The sequence below is a fragment of the Alternaria metachromatica genome (genome assembly GCF_023757995.1).
Source record: "Alternaria metachromatica strain BMP 0045 chromosome Unknown scaffold_4, whole genome shotgun sequence".
NCBI classification, from domain to species: domain Eukaryota; kingdom Fungi; phylum Ascomycota; class Dothideomycetes; order Pleosporales; family Pleosporaceae; genus Alternaria; species Alternaria metachromatica.
Genome location: NW_026055495.1, coordinates 238496 through 253419, shown reverse-complemented (window position 1 = coordinate 253419; position 14924 = coordinate 238496). Strand labels below are relative to the sequence as shown.

The 14924-nt window shown below is 53.9% G+C and overlaps 7 protein-coding genes across 7 annotated transcripts; 3 read left to right on the top strand and 4 right to left on the bottom strand.

Moving 5' to 3' along the window:
* Positions 1-604: 604 nt before the first annotated feature.
* Positions 605-3210, bottom strand: J4E83_002457 (uncharacterized protein; the record flags this gene model as incomplete). Its single annotated transcript, XM_049329403.1, has 3 exons — positions 605-793; positions 850-2920; positions 3161-3210. The coding sequence occupies 3 exons, from the start codon at positions 3208-3210 to the stop codon at positions 605-607; spliced, it is 2310 nt and encodes a 769-aa protein (XP_049191082.1).
* Positions 3211-4454: 1244 nt separating this feature from the next.
* On the top strand, positions 4455-5039 carry J4E83_002456 (uncharacterized protein; the record flags this gene model as incomplete). Its single annotated transcript, XM_049329402.1, has 1 exon — positions 4455-5039. One exon carries the CDS (start codon positions 4455-4457, stop codon positions 5037-5039), a length of 585 nt encoding a protein of 194 aa, XP_049191081.1.
* Positions 5040-5387: 348 nt separating this feature from the next.
* J4E83_002455 (uncharacterized protein) lies at positions 5388-6377 on the bottom strand (the record flags this gene model as incomplete). Its single annotated transcript, XM_049329401.1, has 1 exon — positions 5388-6377. The coding sequence occupies one exon, from the start codon at positions 6375-6377 to the stop codon at positions 5388-5390; it is 990 nt and encodes a 329-aa protein (XP_049191080.1).
* A 598-nt stretch (positions 6378-6975) lies between these two features.
* Positions 6976-8329, top strand: J4E83_002454 (uncharacterized protein; the record flags this gene model as incomplete). The annotated part of the gene is made up of 2 exons (XM_049329400.1): positions 6976-8252; positions 8305-8329. 2 exons carry the CDS (start codon positions 6976-6978, stop codon positions 8327-8329), a joined length of 1302 nt encoding a protein of 433 aa, XP_049191079.1.
* A 704-nt stretch (positions 8330-9033) lies between these two features.
* Positions 9034-9945, bottom strand: J4E83_002453 (uncharacterized protein; the record flags this gene model as incomplete). The annotated part of the gene is made up of 2 exons (XM_049329399.1): positions 9034-9335; positions 9420-9945. The coding sequence occupies 2 exons, from the start codon at positions 9943-9945 to the stop codon at positions 9034-9036; spliced, it is 828 nt and encodes a 275-aa protein (XP_049191078.1).
* A 925-nt stretch (positions 9946-10870) lies between these two features.
* J4E83_002452 (uncharacterized protein) lies at positions 10871-12127 on the top strand (the record flags this gene model as incomplete). Its single annotated transcript, XM_049329398.1, has 1 exon — positions 10871-12127. One exon carries the CDS (start codon positions 10871-10873, stop codon positions 12125-12127), a length of 1257 nt encoding a protein of 418 aa, XP_049191077.1.
* Positions 12128-12439: 312 nt separating this feature from the next.
* J4E83_002451 (uncharacterized protein) lies at positions 12440-13638 on the bottom strand (the record flags this gene model as incomplete). The annotated part of the gene is made up of 4 exons (XM_049329397.1): positions 12440-12768; positions 12845-13295; positions 13421-13518; positions 13569-13638. 4 exons carry the CDS (start codon positions 13636-13638, stop codon positions 12440-12442), a joined length of 948 nt encoding a protein of 315 aa, XP_049191076.1.
* Positions 13639-14924: the final 1286 nt, after the last annotated feature.

Sequence of the window (14924 nt, the reverse complement as noted above, 5' to 3'; positions counted from 1 at the left end):
GCGAGGGAGTCTGGATGTCGTGCGGCTCAAAGGCAGCGGATGAGTGTACATGTAAATGATACCCCAGTTGGTCTCCTTCTCTTTCTTGGGCCATTATTGTAATGAGCTTGTCGCGTTGTGAACGTGTAGATGGGTGGGAGCAGGCAGCACGGTCGGAGGCACGACTTTGGATTTCGGAGGCCTCGCACTAGGCTAGTCTGGCATCCGCCCACAAAACGCGCCCGCGACACACATCCCGGCAGCGCAATAGCACATCACATCACCACGAAGCAGAGACGGCATAGTTGGAGACAGACCATGACTATTACTAGTTCAATTCCATCTCTGGATTTTATACCCTATCTATCATTCAAGAAAGAGGATACCTAACGCACCTGATCCGCGCGTAACATCTCCTTTCCCAAAAGTCCCTTTCGCCTTTCCCACACAGTAGTTTCCCTAACTCCAGCTGGCCATGCCAGGAAAACGCCCAAATGATACGCATCGAAGAAATGTGGGGGGCGATGATGTGTAAGACGAAAACCCAACCCATGATGATGAAAACCCCATTACTCATTACTCAAGATATCCACCGGAAGCTACCTATCTCATCGGGACTAACCGGCTAGGCCAGGTAGCCGAGCTCGTCAGCCTCCAGACGCTCCAGGTATTCCTTCTCGAGCAGGATGTCTATGCACTTCTTGATGTCGGGGACGCGGGGCATGAATCGGGTCTTGATCTGCTGGATGGTCTCTGAGACGAGCTGCTGGTGCTTCATCTTCTTGCGGGACTTCATGATACGCACGATAGCGGACTGTTGACATGTTAGCATGCTGTAATGTGAGGGAGATAGAAGTGGGGAATACATACCTGAATGAGTAGCTTTCGGTCCTCCTCAATCGTCTTGTGCGTATCCTCCGCCTCCGCCTTTTGCTCAGACTTGATACCGATGTTCAAGTTCATCTTCACCTTCTTGGTCTTGAAGCCGGTGTTGAGCTTGTAGGAAGTACCAGACTCAGGCTTTGCGCCCTCGGGTTGGGCGAGCAGAACCTTGGCCTTGATGAAGACACCCAAGCTAGGGTCGAGAGTCTCCTTGTTCAGCTTGGTGGACTCAGCAATGTCGTCGTAGGTGACGGTGTCACTGTCGTTAAACAGCAACATGATGGCCATCTGGTAGGTCGAGACCTGGAAGGTTGGTGAAGTCTTCAGGTTCGCAACCTTGCAGTAGTTGGCCTTGATCTCGCCCTTGCACAGCTGCCATAACCAGGTAAGCTTACGACCTTGGTGCTTGTGGTTGTAGAAGCGAGAGAAGCGGTCGTAGGTCTGGACGATAAGTTGCGGTGGGGTAAACGGTGTGGTGGGTGGGTTCAGAGGCCAGAAACCGGTACCGAGAATGTGGTACGAGGCATCGACGTTGGTCTTCATGTCTGACTCGTCCAAGTTGTTTGACTGCCACTCCTTGAACGCGGTGTTGAGATCCTTGGAAATCTGCATATCCTGGAACATGCGTTGTAGCTTGTTGGTGTATTCGAAACCACAGGCCTCCTTCAGCTTCGAGATCATGCTGGTCTCGGCGTCGTCTGATGCAGAAGTAGTCTGGACTAGACGCTTGGCCAGCATACGCGAGTAGAACTTCTGGAACACGTCCTTGTCTTCGATGTACTTGAAGACAGTCATGATCTGTGTCAGGAGCTTCTCCATGTCATCCTCTTCGCTCATCTTGGCGTTGGAGCGCTTCAGCAAAGTATCGGTGTACTTTGCGAGGAGCTCAGGCGACTTGTTGGAGCCAGATTTACAGATCTTGTTTCTGTTGACGAACTCGCGGCAGGCATTGTCTAACGAGCGAACGAACTCTGACTCTCCGTTGAACGCCTTGTTGACGAGCGCCTGGTACTGGGTGTGGACCTCAAGAAGGGCCTCGACGTACACCTTGGGCTCCAGGCTGTCTCCATCTTGCGCGATCTTGTCAACTGCAGCCAAACCCGCCTTGCGGACGTGGTTCTCGAACCGAAGACGCAGAGGGTCAAGACCCTCAGGAATGCGGGCAAGCAGCTTGTACATGCGGCCTAGGTCCTCCTCCTTGTCGTGGTCGAGAAGGATCTGGAACTCCTCGCGAAGTGCCTGCGAATGGCTTGTGATGAGCGACTGTTCGCATGTCCGCATCAGAGGTGACATAATCTCGTTGAGCAGGTAGAGTGGGACGCGCTCCTTCTCCTCTTCCAGACGGATCTCTGCCTTCTTCATGTATTCAACCACGCTGTTTTCTGCGAGAAACTGCTTGGACTCGTTGTCGTAGTATTGCGCGGTGGCCTCTAGGAAAGGCTTCTCGAAGTATTCCTTGTAGACATCCAGGGTGGACTTGGAGCTGTCGGCCTCGTCCAGACCCAGCGATACGAAAGAGTCGACGACCGACTTGATCTGCGACTGCTCTATAGTCTCGCCATTTCGCTGCTTCTCCACCAGCTTCAGGACCGAGCGCATGACGCTCTCCTGGCTGCCCGTGAACATGTCCTCCTTCCAGCGCACCAGGTGCAGTGTGTAGATGTCGTAGATGTGCTTCTTTCCCTCGTCCATCTCACGCTTGACCCAATGACGGTTCAAGTACCGGAAGAGATGGTTGTTGTACTGGCCAGCTGTCGTGTAGCGGTTCCACTCCTTGATGTAGAAGTGGAGCAGCGCCTCGTCGACATGTTGCCGCGAAGCCGCCTGGACTTCGGAGAGATGCGCCTTCAGGTATTCGATCAGGTGCTGGTAGAGGTCCTCTCCGAGGAGATGGGCACCTCCGCGGTTGTTGGCGGCGTGGAACGACGAGCCGGCGACGGCTTTTTGGGCGGTACAGAAATTGTGGATGGCGGTGTAGAGACCCATGTACGTCTTCATGTCGACACCTTCGCGCAGGTTCGTCATGATCTTGTCGACACCAGCTTCGAGGTACTTCCATCTGTGAGTTGTTAGCATCTGGTTGAGCTATACGTCATCTTCGGGTCGGGGTTGCTTTAGTATAGCTTTTCCTGTAATGGCTGTCTCCGCCTGCGCTCACCATAGCGGCGCAGCTTCCTCAGAAGCCCAACGCGGCAGACACCAGACCCGTCATTCGAGACGTCACTGCAACTTGTCCAGGACTCCGCAAGTTGCAGCGCTAGATGGAAGGAGATACTGGAAGTGAGAGAGAATAACTTACGTGGCGTTGACATCGTCCTTGGCCGGGACGGGTGGCATACTGGAAGACATGGTGGGTTGTGTCGTCGCGTGCTCTTGGGCACTTTTCTGAGGCGACTTCTTGCGCGTGAGGAACTTTATTGTCGGAACCGCCGTGTCACGGACAAGCGGATTGTCAAGCAACACCGGAGAGCGCGCTTGTTTGGTGTCCTTTCACAAGGGGGGATGGTGATAAAGGCGGGTTCGGTGGAGGGCGCGGTGAAGTGGTGGGGAGTAATGGTAGCGGGCGGGGAGGGCTTAAGATGTACCGAGCGGTCGATTTCCGCGGGTTTTGGTATGCGCCGTCAAGTTAGGCGACACACGGAGGGGAGGAAGAAGAGAAAAGTGAAGGTGCCGGACGAGCAAGGCGGCGACGTTTAGAGTCACGTCGTTGTCGGTTCATACAGTTCAGGCAGCACCGAGCTTGGGTCTTGGCGTTTTACAAGGGTCCCGTTCACGCAGCCTTGCACTAGCCTCCACAGTGCTCAACGCGAAGGCAGCAGAACCTTTGACAGCGAAGCATGCCAGCATTACGATTCTTTCGCTCACTATTCTTTATTCATATTGGATCAGCGTATTGTGCTGTCGGGTCATAATAGTGACGATGTTATGCGGATATCACGATTCATCTCATGCTGCAGCAGTACCGCTTATCATCATTTTCGTGTGTGGTTTGGATTGAACGGAGATCTCGCAATGTGGTACTCTTTAAGAGGGATCCCAAAAGGCCTCTGGGTTGGCTGCGTACCATGTTCGCATGATTTGGACTAAGTAGACATCTCGCAACATTGTATTTCTTATTAGGAGGGATCCTAAAATGACCTTTTAGGTTGGCCCCTCACTACCTAGGTGTTTTCGTGTGATTTGGTCCCATTGGAGATTTTGTAATATTACATTTCTCATTAGGAGCTATCCATAAAAGCCTTTTAAGTTGGCTCCCTATGCGATTACATTTGCGCTCGTCCACGGTGAACTCTACACTACTGGTGGCAAATGATAGTGATGGTCACTCTAGGATCTGCAGCTACGAACTTAAGACTTCCACTACGGAGAAACAAGTACATGCTCAGAATAAAACGCCGAATCCACTATGGTCGAACAATAGACGGTCCTCGCAAATTCGTCCCGGCTTTTTGATCGATGACGTATTGGTAGGATCATCAGATGCCATCTTATATCAAAAGTTGGGATAGCAGTCTTTCTCCTTGCCAAAGCATCCTACGTCAAACCACTGAACCAAAAAATCCAACAATTCATCTAGAAAACAACACCCCAAAATGCCATATCTAAACCTAACCCCCCTCACGTCCCTCCGCCTGTCAACCCACTACATCCCCACCCACTCCCTCATCCCCAACACAACCCCCCACAACCACCCCCTCTACATCTACCACTCCGCCTTCCCTTCCTCCACCCCAGCCTCAACCCTCGAATCCCACCTCCTTGCCAACAAACTCACTCCCCAGTGGCGCTACACAATGTACACAACAACGCACTACCACAGCACCACCCACGAGATCCTCTGCATCTACTCCGGCCGCGCTCTCCTCCTCTTCGGCGGCGAATCCAACCCCGGCAAGGTGGAAACAGAGGTGAAAGCTGGGGACGCGGTGGTTGTGCCGGCGGGGGTGGGGCATAGGTTGGTGGAGGATAAGGAGGGTGGGTTTATGATGGTGGGGAGTTATCCCGAGGGGTGTGGGTGGGATATGTGTTATGGGAAGGAGGGGGAGGAGGGGATGGCGGAGAAGGTGAAGGGCGTGGCGTGGTTGGAGAGGGATCCGTTGTATGGGGTGGGAGGGCCGGTGACGTGGGGGAGGGAGAGGTTGGAGAGGTTTTGCAGGGGGGAGAGGAGTGAGTTGTGAGCTGTGAGGCTGACGAGGGAAGACAGTGTGTGTTGTAAGGAGTTGAAGGTGCTTGGACGGTGACAAGTCGCTCCGTGAGCTCAGAATGACGGATGATGATGTAGCCTGGAGGCCTCTGGTGTCTTGTCGAGAGACTTCTTGTGGCGGCTGACGTAACAAAAGCCTCACGGCTACCACTTCACCAGTCTGTCCACGAAGAAATTGATCATATGTCGTTATTTCCATAAAGCATCCAATCATACAGATGCCAACACTCTATGTGGTATAGTACGTACATAGCCTCCAACGCCCATGCTGTTTATGAATCTTGAACCATGATATCGTAATTTGTAAGAACATGAAATGGGATCATGGCTTGGCTGCTTGTTTCGCCTCCTTCTTGCCCTCTTCAGCGACATCTTCAGCTTTGTCGTGAATCTTCTCCAGGATCTCCTCAGGCAATGCGTCTTTCGCCCTTGTGCCGTTACCCCCAGCAGCCTTCTCTTGCTCCAGCTTCTCCTCCATCCTCTTCTCCTTCGACTTGATGGCGTTCTCGACTTGTTCGACAGCGCGCTCGATCTCAACTTCCATGTCGGGTAGGTCGAACTGCTCGGCGATGAGCTTTCCATTCCACCGTTGCAAGACCATGACGTCTTCCGTCTCGTTGTTGGTCTGCTGGTGCACGACATTGGCTACCTGCTGGGCCTGTTGTGGGGTTGGGTCGGGAGCAGCACGCGAGAGTGCGCGGGTTGGGTACATGAGTCCGGCAGTGTAGACTTGGTCGAGCGTGCCCGATGGAGCGGGGGTAGGGAGGTTGTGCTTGAGGAGGAATTCGAGGTGCTTGGAGCCGCTGAAGGCCTTCCAGTGACTCCATGCCCGGTAGAGGACGTAAAAGAAGGGCAGGTTGGGAATGACGGGGACGAGCATAAAGGGTGCGGTGAAGGGCATGATGACGACGCTCCAGATCAGTTTGGTCCGGTGCATGTTCTGCCTCTCTTTTGCCAGCTTCTCCAGCAGCCCCGACACTCTCTCTTGCGGCAGGTACTTTCCAGGGAACAGGACCTCATATTTTGCCTTGCCGTCTACAATGTCCTGCCTCCGCTTCGCCGTGAGGGCGGGTATGGTCTTGAGCCCCCATTCCTCGTAGGGTATGCGCTTCAGGGCGTGGTTGCCGTAGAAGGTGACTTTCTTCTTCCAGTCCCAGATGGCCTTTTCGTCCTTTTCCCAGGCGACCCACGTCTCATTGGCCTTTATGGTGATCTTGTCATAGTAGGAGCGGTCCTTGGGGGCCTTTTCGTGCAGCTTCTCGCAGTAGATGAGGGAGCGACGCGTGGAAATGGGCAGGAGGAAAAGCCGCATCGTGGGGTCGTAGGATGAGGACCGTGGGTCGTGGGGCAGATGGTCTTGGTGTTTAGGTAAGCGCAATGCTGCGCGTACTTAATCGCGATTTAACAAACTCTCGCGGCGGGTGTGCGAGACATGACGCAGGTCGAGTCGCGTAGAGACCAAGGCACCGAAATCGCTAGCTGGGTGTCGTGTCGTCGGAATTTGACGACGGGCTACTGCGGACCCATGACCTCACCCCAGGCTGTTTTCCTGGCTAAGCATGCTGCCAGCGCGCAATCCCTGTTTCCCTGATCGACGAACAAGCAATCTCCCCTACGACGCCAACACGCGCACGCACCCAACGCTCCACCACCCCCAGGCGCACCACCAAACTCTAACCATCTCGTCGTTCGCTGTTTCCTTGTCTTGTTTACCCGCACTGTTGCACTGCGCCCCGTCACTTCCTAAGCCGGACATGGTGTCGTTGCGACTCGTCTACTTTGCTCCCACGTAATCTCCCCCGGTGCTGATTCACTGCCAAGCCCTCAAAGCTTGCTGCGTGCAGGCAGGCGCGACACACCGGCTGGTGCTTGGTGGTGCGACGAGGAAGCCCCTCACATCTCCCCAGAGAATGACCAGCACGCCCATGGTTGAGCCCCGAAAGAGCGACCCGGGCCATGGTACCACCAGCAGCAGTAGCAATGGGCACCTCCGCCCCGACGCCGCCGCCCAGGGGAGCAGCCAGACCTCGCAGGCCTCGACGCTGAACTCGTCCCACTCCAACGGCCACCGCCTGCTGCCCTCGCCCATTCCGCCCCCGACCGCCTCGTCCCTCACCTCGACCCAGCGCCCCCAGTCACGAGTCAGCGCCGTCTCCGGCAACTCCAAGGACAGTCACGACGGCCTGCCCCCCGTCCGCAAGAGCCACTCGCAGTCGATATCCAGCACTCCACGCACGCTGGCGTCCTCTAACCGGAGCATAACCGCGAGCGCGGAGAACAGGGAGAGGCAGCGTGCCGTCCGCTCACTACCGCCCTGGGTCCAGTCCGCCGACGACGAAGACGAGAATGTAGACGCCTCCTCGCTCCTCCTACCACGCACGCCCACCAACGTCCGCCATGCCAACCACAACTTCTGCCCGACCCCCAAGTCCAGCGTGCCAGGCCGCAAGTTCGACCATGCTCGCGAGGGCGCCCCCGTGACCCTCTCGACGCCCGTCAGTGACAGCGCACCCAAGTGGAAGCAGTTCACCCAGGCCTCCAACCACGACCGCCCCATCTCGTCGCGCGGCCAGATCGTCGACGATGACTGGCTCAAGGAGAACATGCCCGATCTCGAGCAGAAGTGGGAGCCCATCGACAACGGCCTCGGCGACGAGCACATCAAGGGCTTCTGGCTCTTCACCTCGGAGAAGAGAAAGCGCCGCCTGATGCGCTTCCACAACACCATCATGAACCACCCCATGGTTCCCGCCTTGGTCCGCGCCATCGTCCTCGTCTTCTCTATCCTCGCCCTCTCCCTCGCCTGCTCCATCTACCGCCACTCGGACAACAACGGCTGCAGCAACAACTCGTCTACCTGGATGGCCATACTCGTCGACATCGTAGCCGTCCTATACACCATCTACATCACCTACGACGAATACACATCCAAGCCCCTCGGCCTACGCTCGCCCAATGCCAAAATGTCGCTGATCTTTCTCGATCTGGCCTTCATCGTCTTCGAGTCGGCGAATCTTAGTTTGGCTTTCCAGGCCCTGACGGACGACAAATGGGCATGCGTTGAGTCGGACAGGACGAATGCTTGTCCGTATCGACAGAGCATCTGTGAGAGGCAGAAGGGCTTGACAGCGACACTGTTGATTGCGTTGCTTGCATGGATTGCCACTTTCTCCATCAGCACTCTGAGGTAAGTCTTTCTCGACGACGACATGACCGTGTTCTTTGCTAATCCACCACAGGTTGATCCACCGTGTAGCGAGGTAGTGCCTCAAACACCTCCATACATTCTCCTCCACTCCCTCGGCCCTTCCACCACGCCACCTATATCCCCACACTACATTCCGACTCTTCAGCTTGACTGATCCACCTTTTGCATAGTACCAAGGAGCACGACCACCTCTTACACATGTCGGCCTTGTCCCCCCGGCGGCGATACCCTCTCCATTCGCACTCTCTCCGTTTTCCTAGTCGACTCCGTTCTCGCACCCCCTCCGTTAGGTCCTTTTACTCTTGAAAGCTATGCATAGCTGCGGCGTTTTGGGTTTCCTTGTCCCAGCATTTTCCCTCAATCGACGATTTCCCCAAACCAGTTGTTTTGTCTCTTTTTCTTATACACTTTGGGGCTTTCTTCGTGTGTCACTTTTACGTTGACTGGGTGTACATAGGGTGTTGTTTTGAGGACTTGGGACGGCCTAGAGGCAATAGCATAGTACAGAGTGATTAGTATAATCCACAAAATCAATGAAACAGGTCAAACACTCATTTGCAGAAGATGTTCTACTTGTGATGGAAGGCTATATGTTCCCTACACGATTGTAGGCCCCTGGCTATCATGCTCTTCAGTCGAGATCTTACTTCATGACCATGTTTGATTCAGCCACCATGCCAATTTAAGCAGAATGCAGGAAACGTTCAAATCCTAATTCAGCAACCCCATCCATCCGCCCATAACTCCAATCCACGGTACCTCACATACAGCTAAACCCCCCATCAACCGGCAGTCCAATACCCGTGACCCACGCCGCATCCTCACTAGCCAAGAACACCGCCGCCCTCGCGATATCCTGCGGCGTACCCAGTCCACCAAACGGATGTCTCGTCTCGACCTCTTTCTTCGATTCTGCGGCTTCGGGTGTGAGTAGCGAAGAGATGAAGGCCGTGGCCGTGTAACCCGGACAGAGAGCGTTGACATGGATACGATAAGGCGCACAGTCCAACGCAGCAGACTTTGTGAGACCCATCACCGCGTGTTTGGAGGCCGCGTAGCCCGCTAGTAGAATGTCAGCTTTCCATGTACTCATAGCCCCAACGTCGCATATTCAACAAGGACGAAAATGGAACTCAAAGAACTTACAGATCCCCGAAGTCCCCCTCAACCCATAAACACTACTCAAATTAATAATCCAGCCTCTATCCCCCCTCTCCCCCGGCTCCTGCCCCACCATCTGCCTACTCGCATACTTCGTGCCCAAGAAAACCCCCTTGATATTAACATCGACGGTGCGCTCAAACGCCGCTTCTTCGTATTCCCACACAGGCCGACTGCCATGCTCGCCCGTCTCCATGCTAATCCCCGCGTTGTTCACCATAATGTCGATTCTGCCGTACTCTTGCACTGCGGTCTGGATCAGGGCTTGGATGTCGGTCGAGGAGGTGGTGTCGCATTTTACGAAGAGGGCTTTTGCGCCGAGGGCGTGGGCGGCGGCGACGGTGGTGCTGCTGGGCGAGGTGTCTGTGGCGTATTCTGATCGCGGTGTTTCGGTTATGTCGGAGCAGATTAGGGAGGCGCCTTCTGAGGCGAAGGCTAGGGCTGTGGCGCGGCCGATGCCTGAGGAGGAGCCGGTTATTACGGCGATTTTGTTTTGTAGGCGGGGTGGCATAGTGGAGAGTGGAGTGGGAGATGTGTTTGGAGTTGGGGTGAGGTTGGCGGGTGTCGATAGTTTTAGTTATCTGTGTTTGCTGTGGGATAGACTGTTGTATTGTAGTAAGAGGAAGAGACTTGAAGTAGACAGGAAGAAGAAGAGAAGGGAGAATAATGACAGGTAGAAGTAAACTCGAAGTGATAGCAAGATGAGTACATATACTAGACTGCCCAAGTCACTATCAAGCGAACGGGCGTATCTAGTGAGGGGTTAGCTAATGCGGAGAAAGTACATCCTCGGCCATTGAATAAGATCAGGCAGACAAGCTGCTCGCAATTCCTTCACTGGTGGGTCTCGATGGAATTTGATTGAGGTGAGACACCTGATTCAGCGTCGATCGTATGCCAGGGCGTAAAGTGACAGCTCAATCCATTCCGCGCAAAGGTCGCGTATGAAGTAGCGCGGAATGTGGCGTTTGCTATTGGGCTGATATGCTCCATGTAAGGGTTAAGTATTCGTCCGTCTGATGGATCCAGGGAAGCGGATCTTTGTGCTATGCATATACGCATGCGCATGTATCCGTAAGTAGCAAATGGTATGAGGTTGGCTCTTCCGAGGTTTCGCCAGTACTGGTAGTTGCCGAGGTCCTAGACTGGGGTAGGCAAGCTGAATACGACTCAGGATAGGTCAGAGGACTAGATTAAGTGCTGTAAGGGATCATACTAGCGGGTTATATGGCATTGTAGAGCTGTCGGAAGCTGGCATGCAGCAATGGATGGTGGGGTCGTGGGGTAATCCGGAAAGCGCGTTGCCCGACAGGGATCACCCGAGTAGCCTCACATGCACGTCATAATGTAGATTTGCTTCACGCGACAACACAGCATATTCGCAACCCGATTTCCTATACATTACAACTTGGAAACACAAAGATATCCGATACAAGATGTCAACACAACCCAACAAAGATGAGCCTTTCCCCTGGCACCTCGGAGTCTACGACGCACACTGCCACCCCACAGACACCATGTCAAGCATCGAGACCATCCAAAACATGAAAGCGCGCATACTCACCGTAATGGCAACCAGAGCCGAAGACCAAGACCTCGTATTAGCCACCGCAAACAAGCACAGCATCCGATCGGCCAACCCATCCCAATGGACAAAAGAAGAATGCATCGTCCCCTGCTTCGGCTGGCACCCCTGGTTCTCTTATCAAATGTACATCTCCTCGCCTGACTCCAAAAGCGAAGATGAACAACAAGACCAAGGTCCCCTAACCGGCCAAGCCAAAATAACCCACTACCAATCTGTCCTGCAACCCCACCGCGCAGACCCCAGCCCAGAAGACCTCCAAACCTACGCCTCCCTCCCCGACCCCACACCCTTCTCCTCCTTCCTCGCCCTCACGCGCCACCACCTCCTCCAACACCCCTTCGCACTAATCGGCGAAATCGGACTCGACCGCTCCTTCCGCATCCCGGAGTCTTGGACCGGCAACCCCGATCTGTGGGCAAAGCGCAACAGTAATCTCACGCCGGGTGGCCGCGAAGGAAGGCGGCTGACGCCTTTCCGATGTAGTCCTACGCACCAGAAGATCATCTTTAGGAAACAGCTTGATCTTGCGGCGGAGATGGGCAGGGCGGTTAGTGTGCATGGGGTGCAGGCTCATGGGTTGGTGTTGGAGGTGCTGGCTGAGACGTGGAAGGGGTGCGAGAGGCTGGTTTTGAGTAAGCGGGAGAGGAAGAAGAGGGGGAGGGATCATCCGGGTGCGGAGGCGGCGTTGGAGGCTGATGAGATGGGTGATGGCGATGGTGGTGATGGTGCTGGTGCGAAGGACGACAGTCCTAAGCCGTACCCGCCGCGCATATGTCTGCATTCATATTCTGGTTCTCCGTCGAATTTTGCGCAGTATCTGCGCCCCGAGATTCCTTGTAAGATCTTTGCTTCGTTTAGTACGGCGATTAACCTGTCGGATGCGTTGGATGAGGAGGAGACACCGCAGGCTTTTCAGGATATTATTAAGATGGTGCCGGATGATATGTTGTTGGTGGAGAGTGACCTGCATACTGCGGGGGATGAGATGGATAGGAGGTTGGAAGATATCATACGGAGGATATGTGGGATCAAAGGATGGGGGTTGGAGGAGGTTGTAAAGAGGCTGGGTAGCAATTGGAAGGCCTTTGTCTTCGGCGAGGGCTGATGTCCTTGAATACATTTTTGAGTGTTGTATATATTTTCATGAGGAGGTGGGGAGGTATTCAGTCAGATCTGCTGTTATGGCCATTGAGGTCACGAGATACTGAAGTACAACTGGCCTGTTCATCAGGGTTCTGTACAAACTCTGTTGATGTGATGTAGCCATTATAGATCACTCAAAATTCAGATATTTTGGGCAAACTTCATCATATTTTGCCATCGAGACCAGCTATTAGGTAGATCTAGCAGTCATATCCGTATCATCTCAACCAATTACACACCAGTATCATCCAGTATCATCCATATCCGTCTCAAATCAGACCAACTCTTTATGCATCTCGAAGACCTGAGCATGAGTGCCAGACATCGCCATAGCAGCGAACAGATCCTCTTCGAAGCCCGCCTGAGGGCCGGCATCGTCCTCCTCCATCTCTTCACCATACTCGTCTATCCACATCGTGACACGCTTGTGTACCTCGTCGTACTTCCAATCACCATAGTATATCTCGTTGACTGGAGTCCATGGATGGTACGACGACATCTTCGACAAAGCCTCCGGCCCGGCCCAACCAGGGATGTGCTCGCCGGGGTACAGCTTGCGAACCTGAATCGTCCTCAAGTTGGGAAGCTTGGCGAGTACAAGGCCTGTTCAGAATTTAGCTGTATTGTTCTTGCGTAATCGGGGTACAATTTGCAGCATGGTAGATGGGAAGAGACTTACTGAGCATGGTACGGTATGCGCCAGTGTGACAGAATGACTCGTTGACCCGGCTCCAGTGTTTGTGCTCATCATTGGCGAACTCCAAGATCTCTTCATCCTCATACAACTGGTCTTCGGTCGGCTCTGGCATGCCGGGGAACTTGAGAATGTGGAGATTTTCCCAAGAGTAGTTGTAGCCGAGCTCCGGGGTTGTCGGTCCCTCGCCAACCAAGGTGATTGTTCGAACCGTCCCAGGATACGCACCATCCAACCCAAGCCCAACCAAGAACGCTGAAACGCTTGCAAACGTAGGAAAGATAACGATGTTCTCAGTAACAAAAATCTTCTTACCGTATGGGAATGCCACAGCCTCCTTCATGCGCTTGTTGACAAGACGCATCTCGTTGAGGTCCGTGACGCTGAGATGAATACCGATCTCGCCAAACACCTCAAAGGGGAGGCTCAAGACACCCTAAATTCGTGGTGAATTCATATTCATCGGAAAAACGAGGGAAGATACGAATGGATGAACGAGAAAAGAGAAATGAAGATGGTAGGAGAAGGAAAAGAAGATGAAGAAAGAACTGATGAACTTACTTCGGTGGCAGCGGCAGCATCAGCGGTATTGGCGGCCTTTTCATCATTGGAGGGGAGCGACATGGTAGCAAGCCAAGTGCAAGGGTTGATGCCGAGGTCTGTACATGTCAGCATACGTCGGGGGCATCTGAGATGTAAGAGATCTGACGATCAATGGACAATCCGCGCTTCTTGAGTTCCTCCCCGAAACTCTCAATGAAAGCTGAAGCTGTTAGCATAACTTGAAGACTGTTGAATGTGACTTGGACTTGCCTTTGAGCTGGCTGGCGAAGAGCGCTGCTACAGCCTCTTTGGCCTTCCTGGCGATGATGGCTTCGACTCTAGCGGCTTGCGTAGCTCTGCCGGCTACTAGATCTGCGTCGTGCGCAACTCTAGCAGTATCGGTAGCGGCTTGTACGGCCAATACTAGGTTACCGAGCTCGAAAGCGAACGAATCAACGTCGGGAAGGGGAGCATCTGAGGCGCTGGGAAGCTGGACCGCCGACGCTACGTCGTTGTTCGCGGGGACAGATGGCGCACCGCCTCCGAACAGAGATGTTGATGTGCCGGACATCGTGAGGCAAGGTATCTCAAGGTATGGGTAGGAGCAAGGAAGATGGAAGCTGTCAAAGGCAAAGCTTTGATCAAAGTAGACGAAGTGTCAACTCAAGAGCGGGGTGGGGTGAGGAGGTAGAGGGAGACGCGGGCAGCAAGCCTTTATATAGCAGAGATTTAAGCAGCTTAAGCTCGGGCCCAAGACGCGTCTCGCGTGCTCCAGGCAGCTTTGTTGACAACGGTGAACGTGAGAGGCGTTTATCAAAACAAGAGACGCGTGGTGAGGAGCGGGAGCGCGGGCGGTGAACTGAGTGCGGAGGCCGAATCGGGGTTCACCGGGAGCGAGAGGTCGGATATGCTGGCAAGCGAGAACACCAAAAGCCTCGTGGAATGCATCGGTACCTGTTTACGTTTGGATGCGATGCCGGCGTTGCCCAAACAGCCGGCGGCGTTGGCATGGTTTTGAAGGGAAGTGAGACGGTGAGCAGTATGACCGCTTGTGCCAATTGCGACACAACCGTGGCAGGAAAAGGTTGCATCGAGTAATGCACTTGCACTTGAGTGCATTGCGATCTTGCTTCGTAGCCGCCATGGCATGGATGGTCGAAGTGGCCACCGAAGCCGGAGCAAGAACAAACGCACACATCGCATATCCTCAATGAACACCCTCTTGATACAAGCCCGTGAGATGGTACAAATGAAAAGAACGCTCGATGTGAGCAGTCAAGGATATATGTCTCCTTCGCCAGCCTGCAAAAGAAGCACAGCATCTGGTGATGGAAAGAAAGAAGAGGAAGAACTCGCAACGTAAAGAAACCACAAGCAAAGTCAGAATTAGACGCAAGAATCGCACCTACCTTTGCAACACGCTATACTGAGCCAAACTACATGTTAGTCTTCAATACTTACACCTGTGCCTGCCCGAAGGATCAACTGCTTCATAGACCCAGCGTCGAGCACAATGCACATG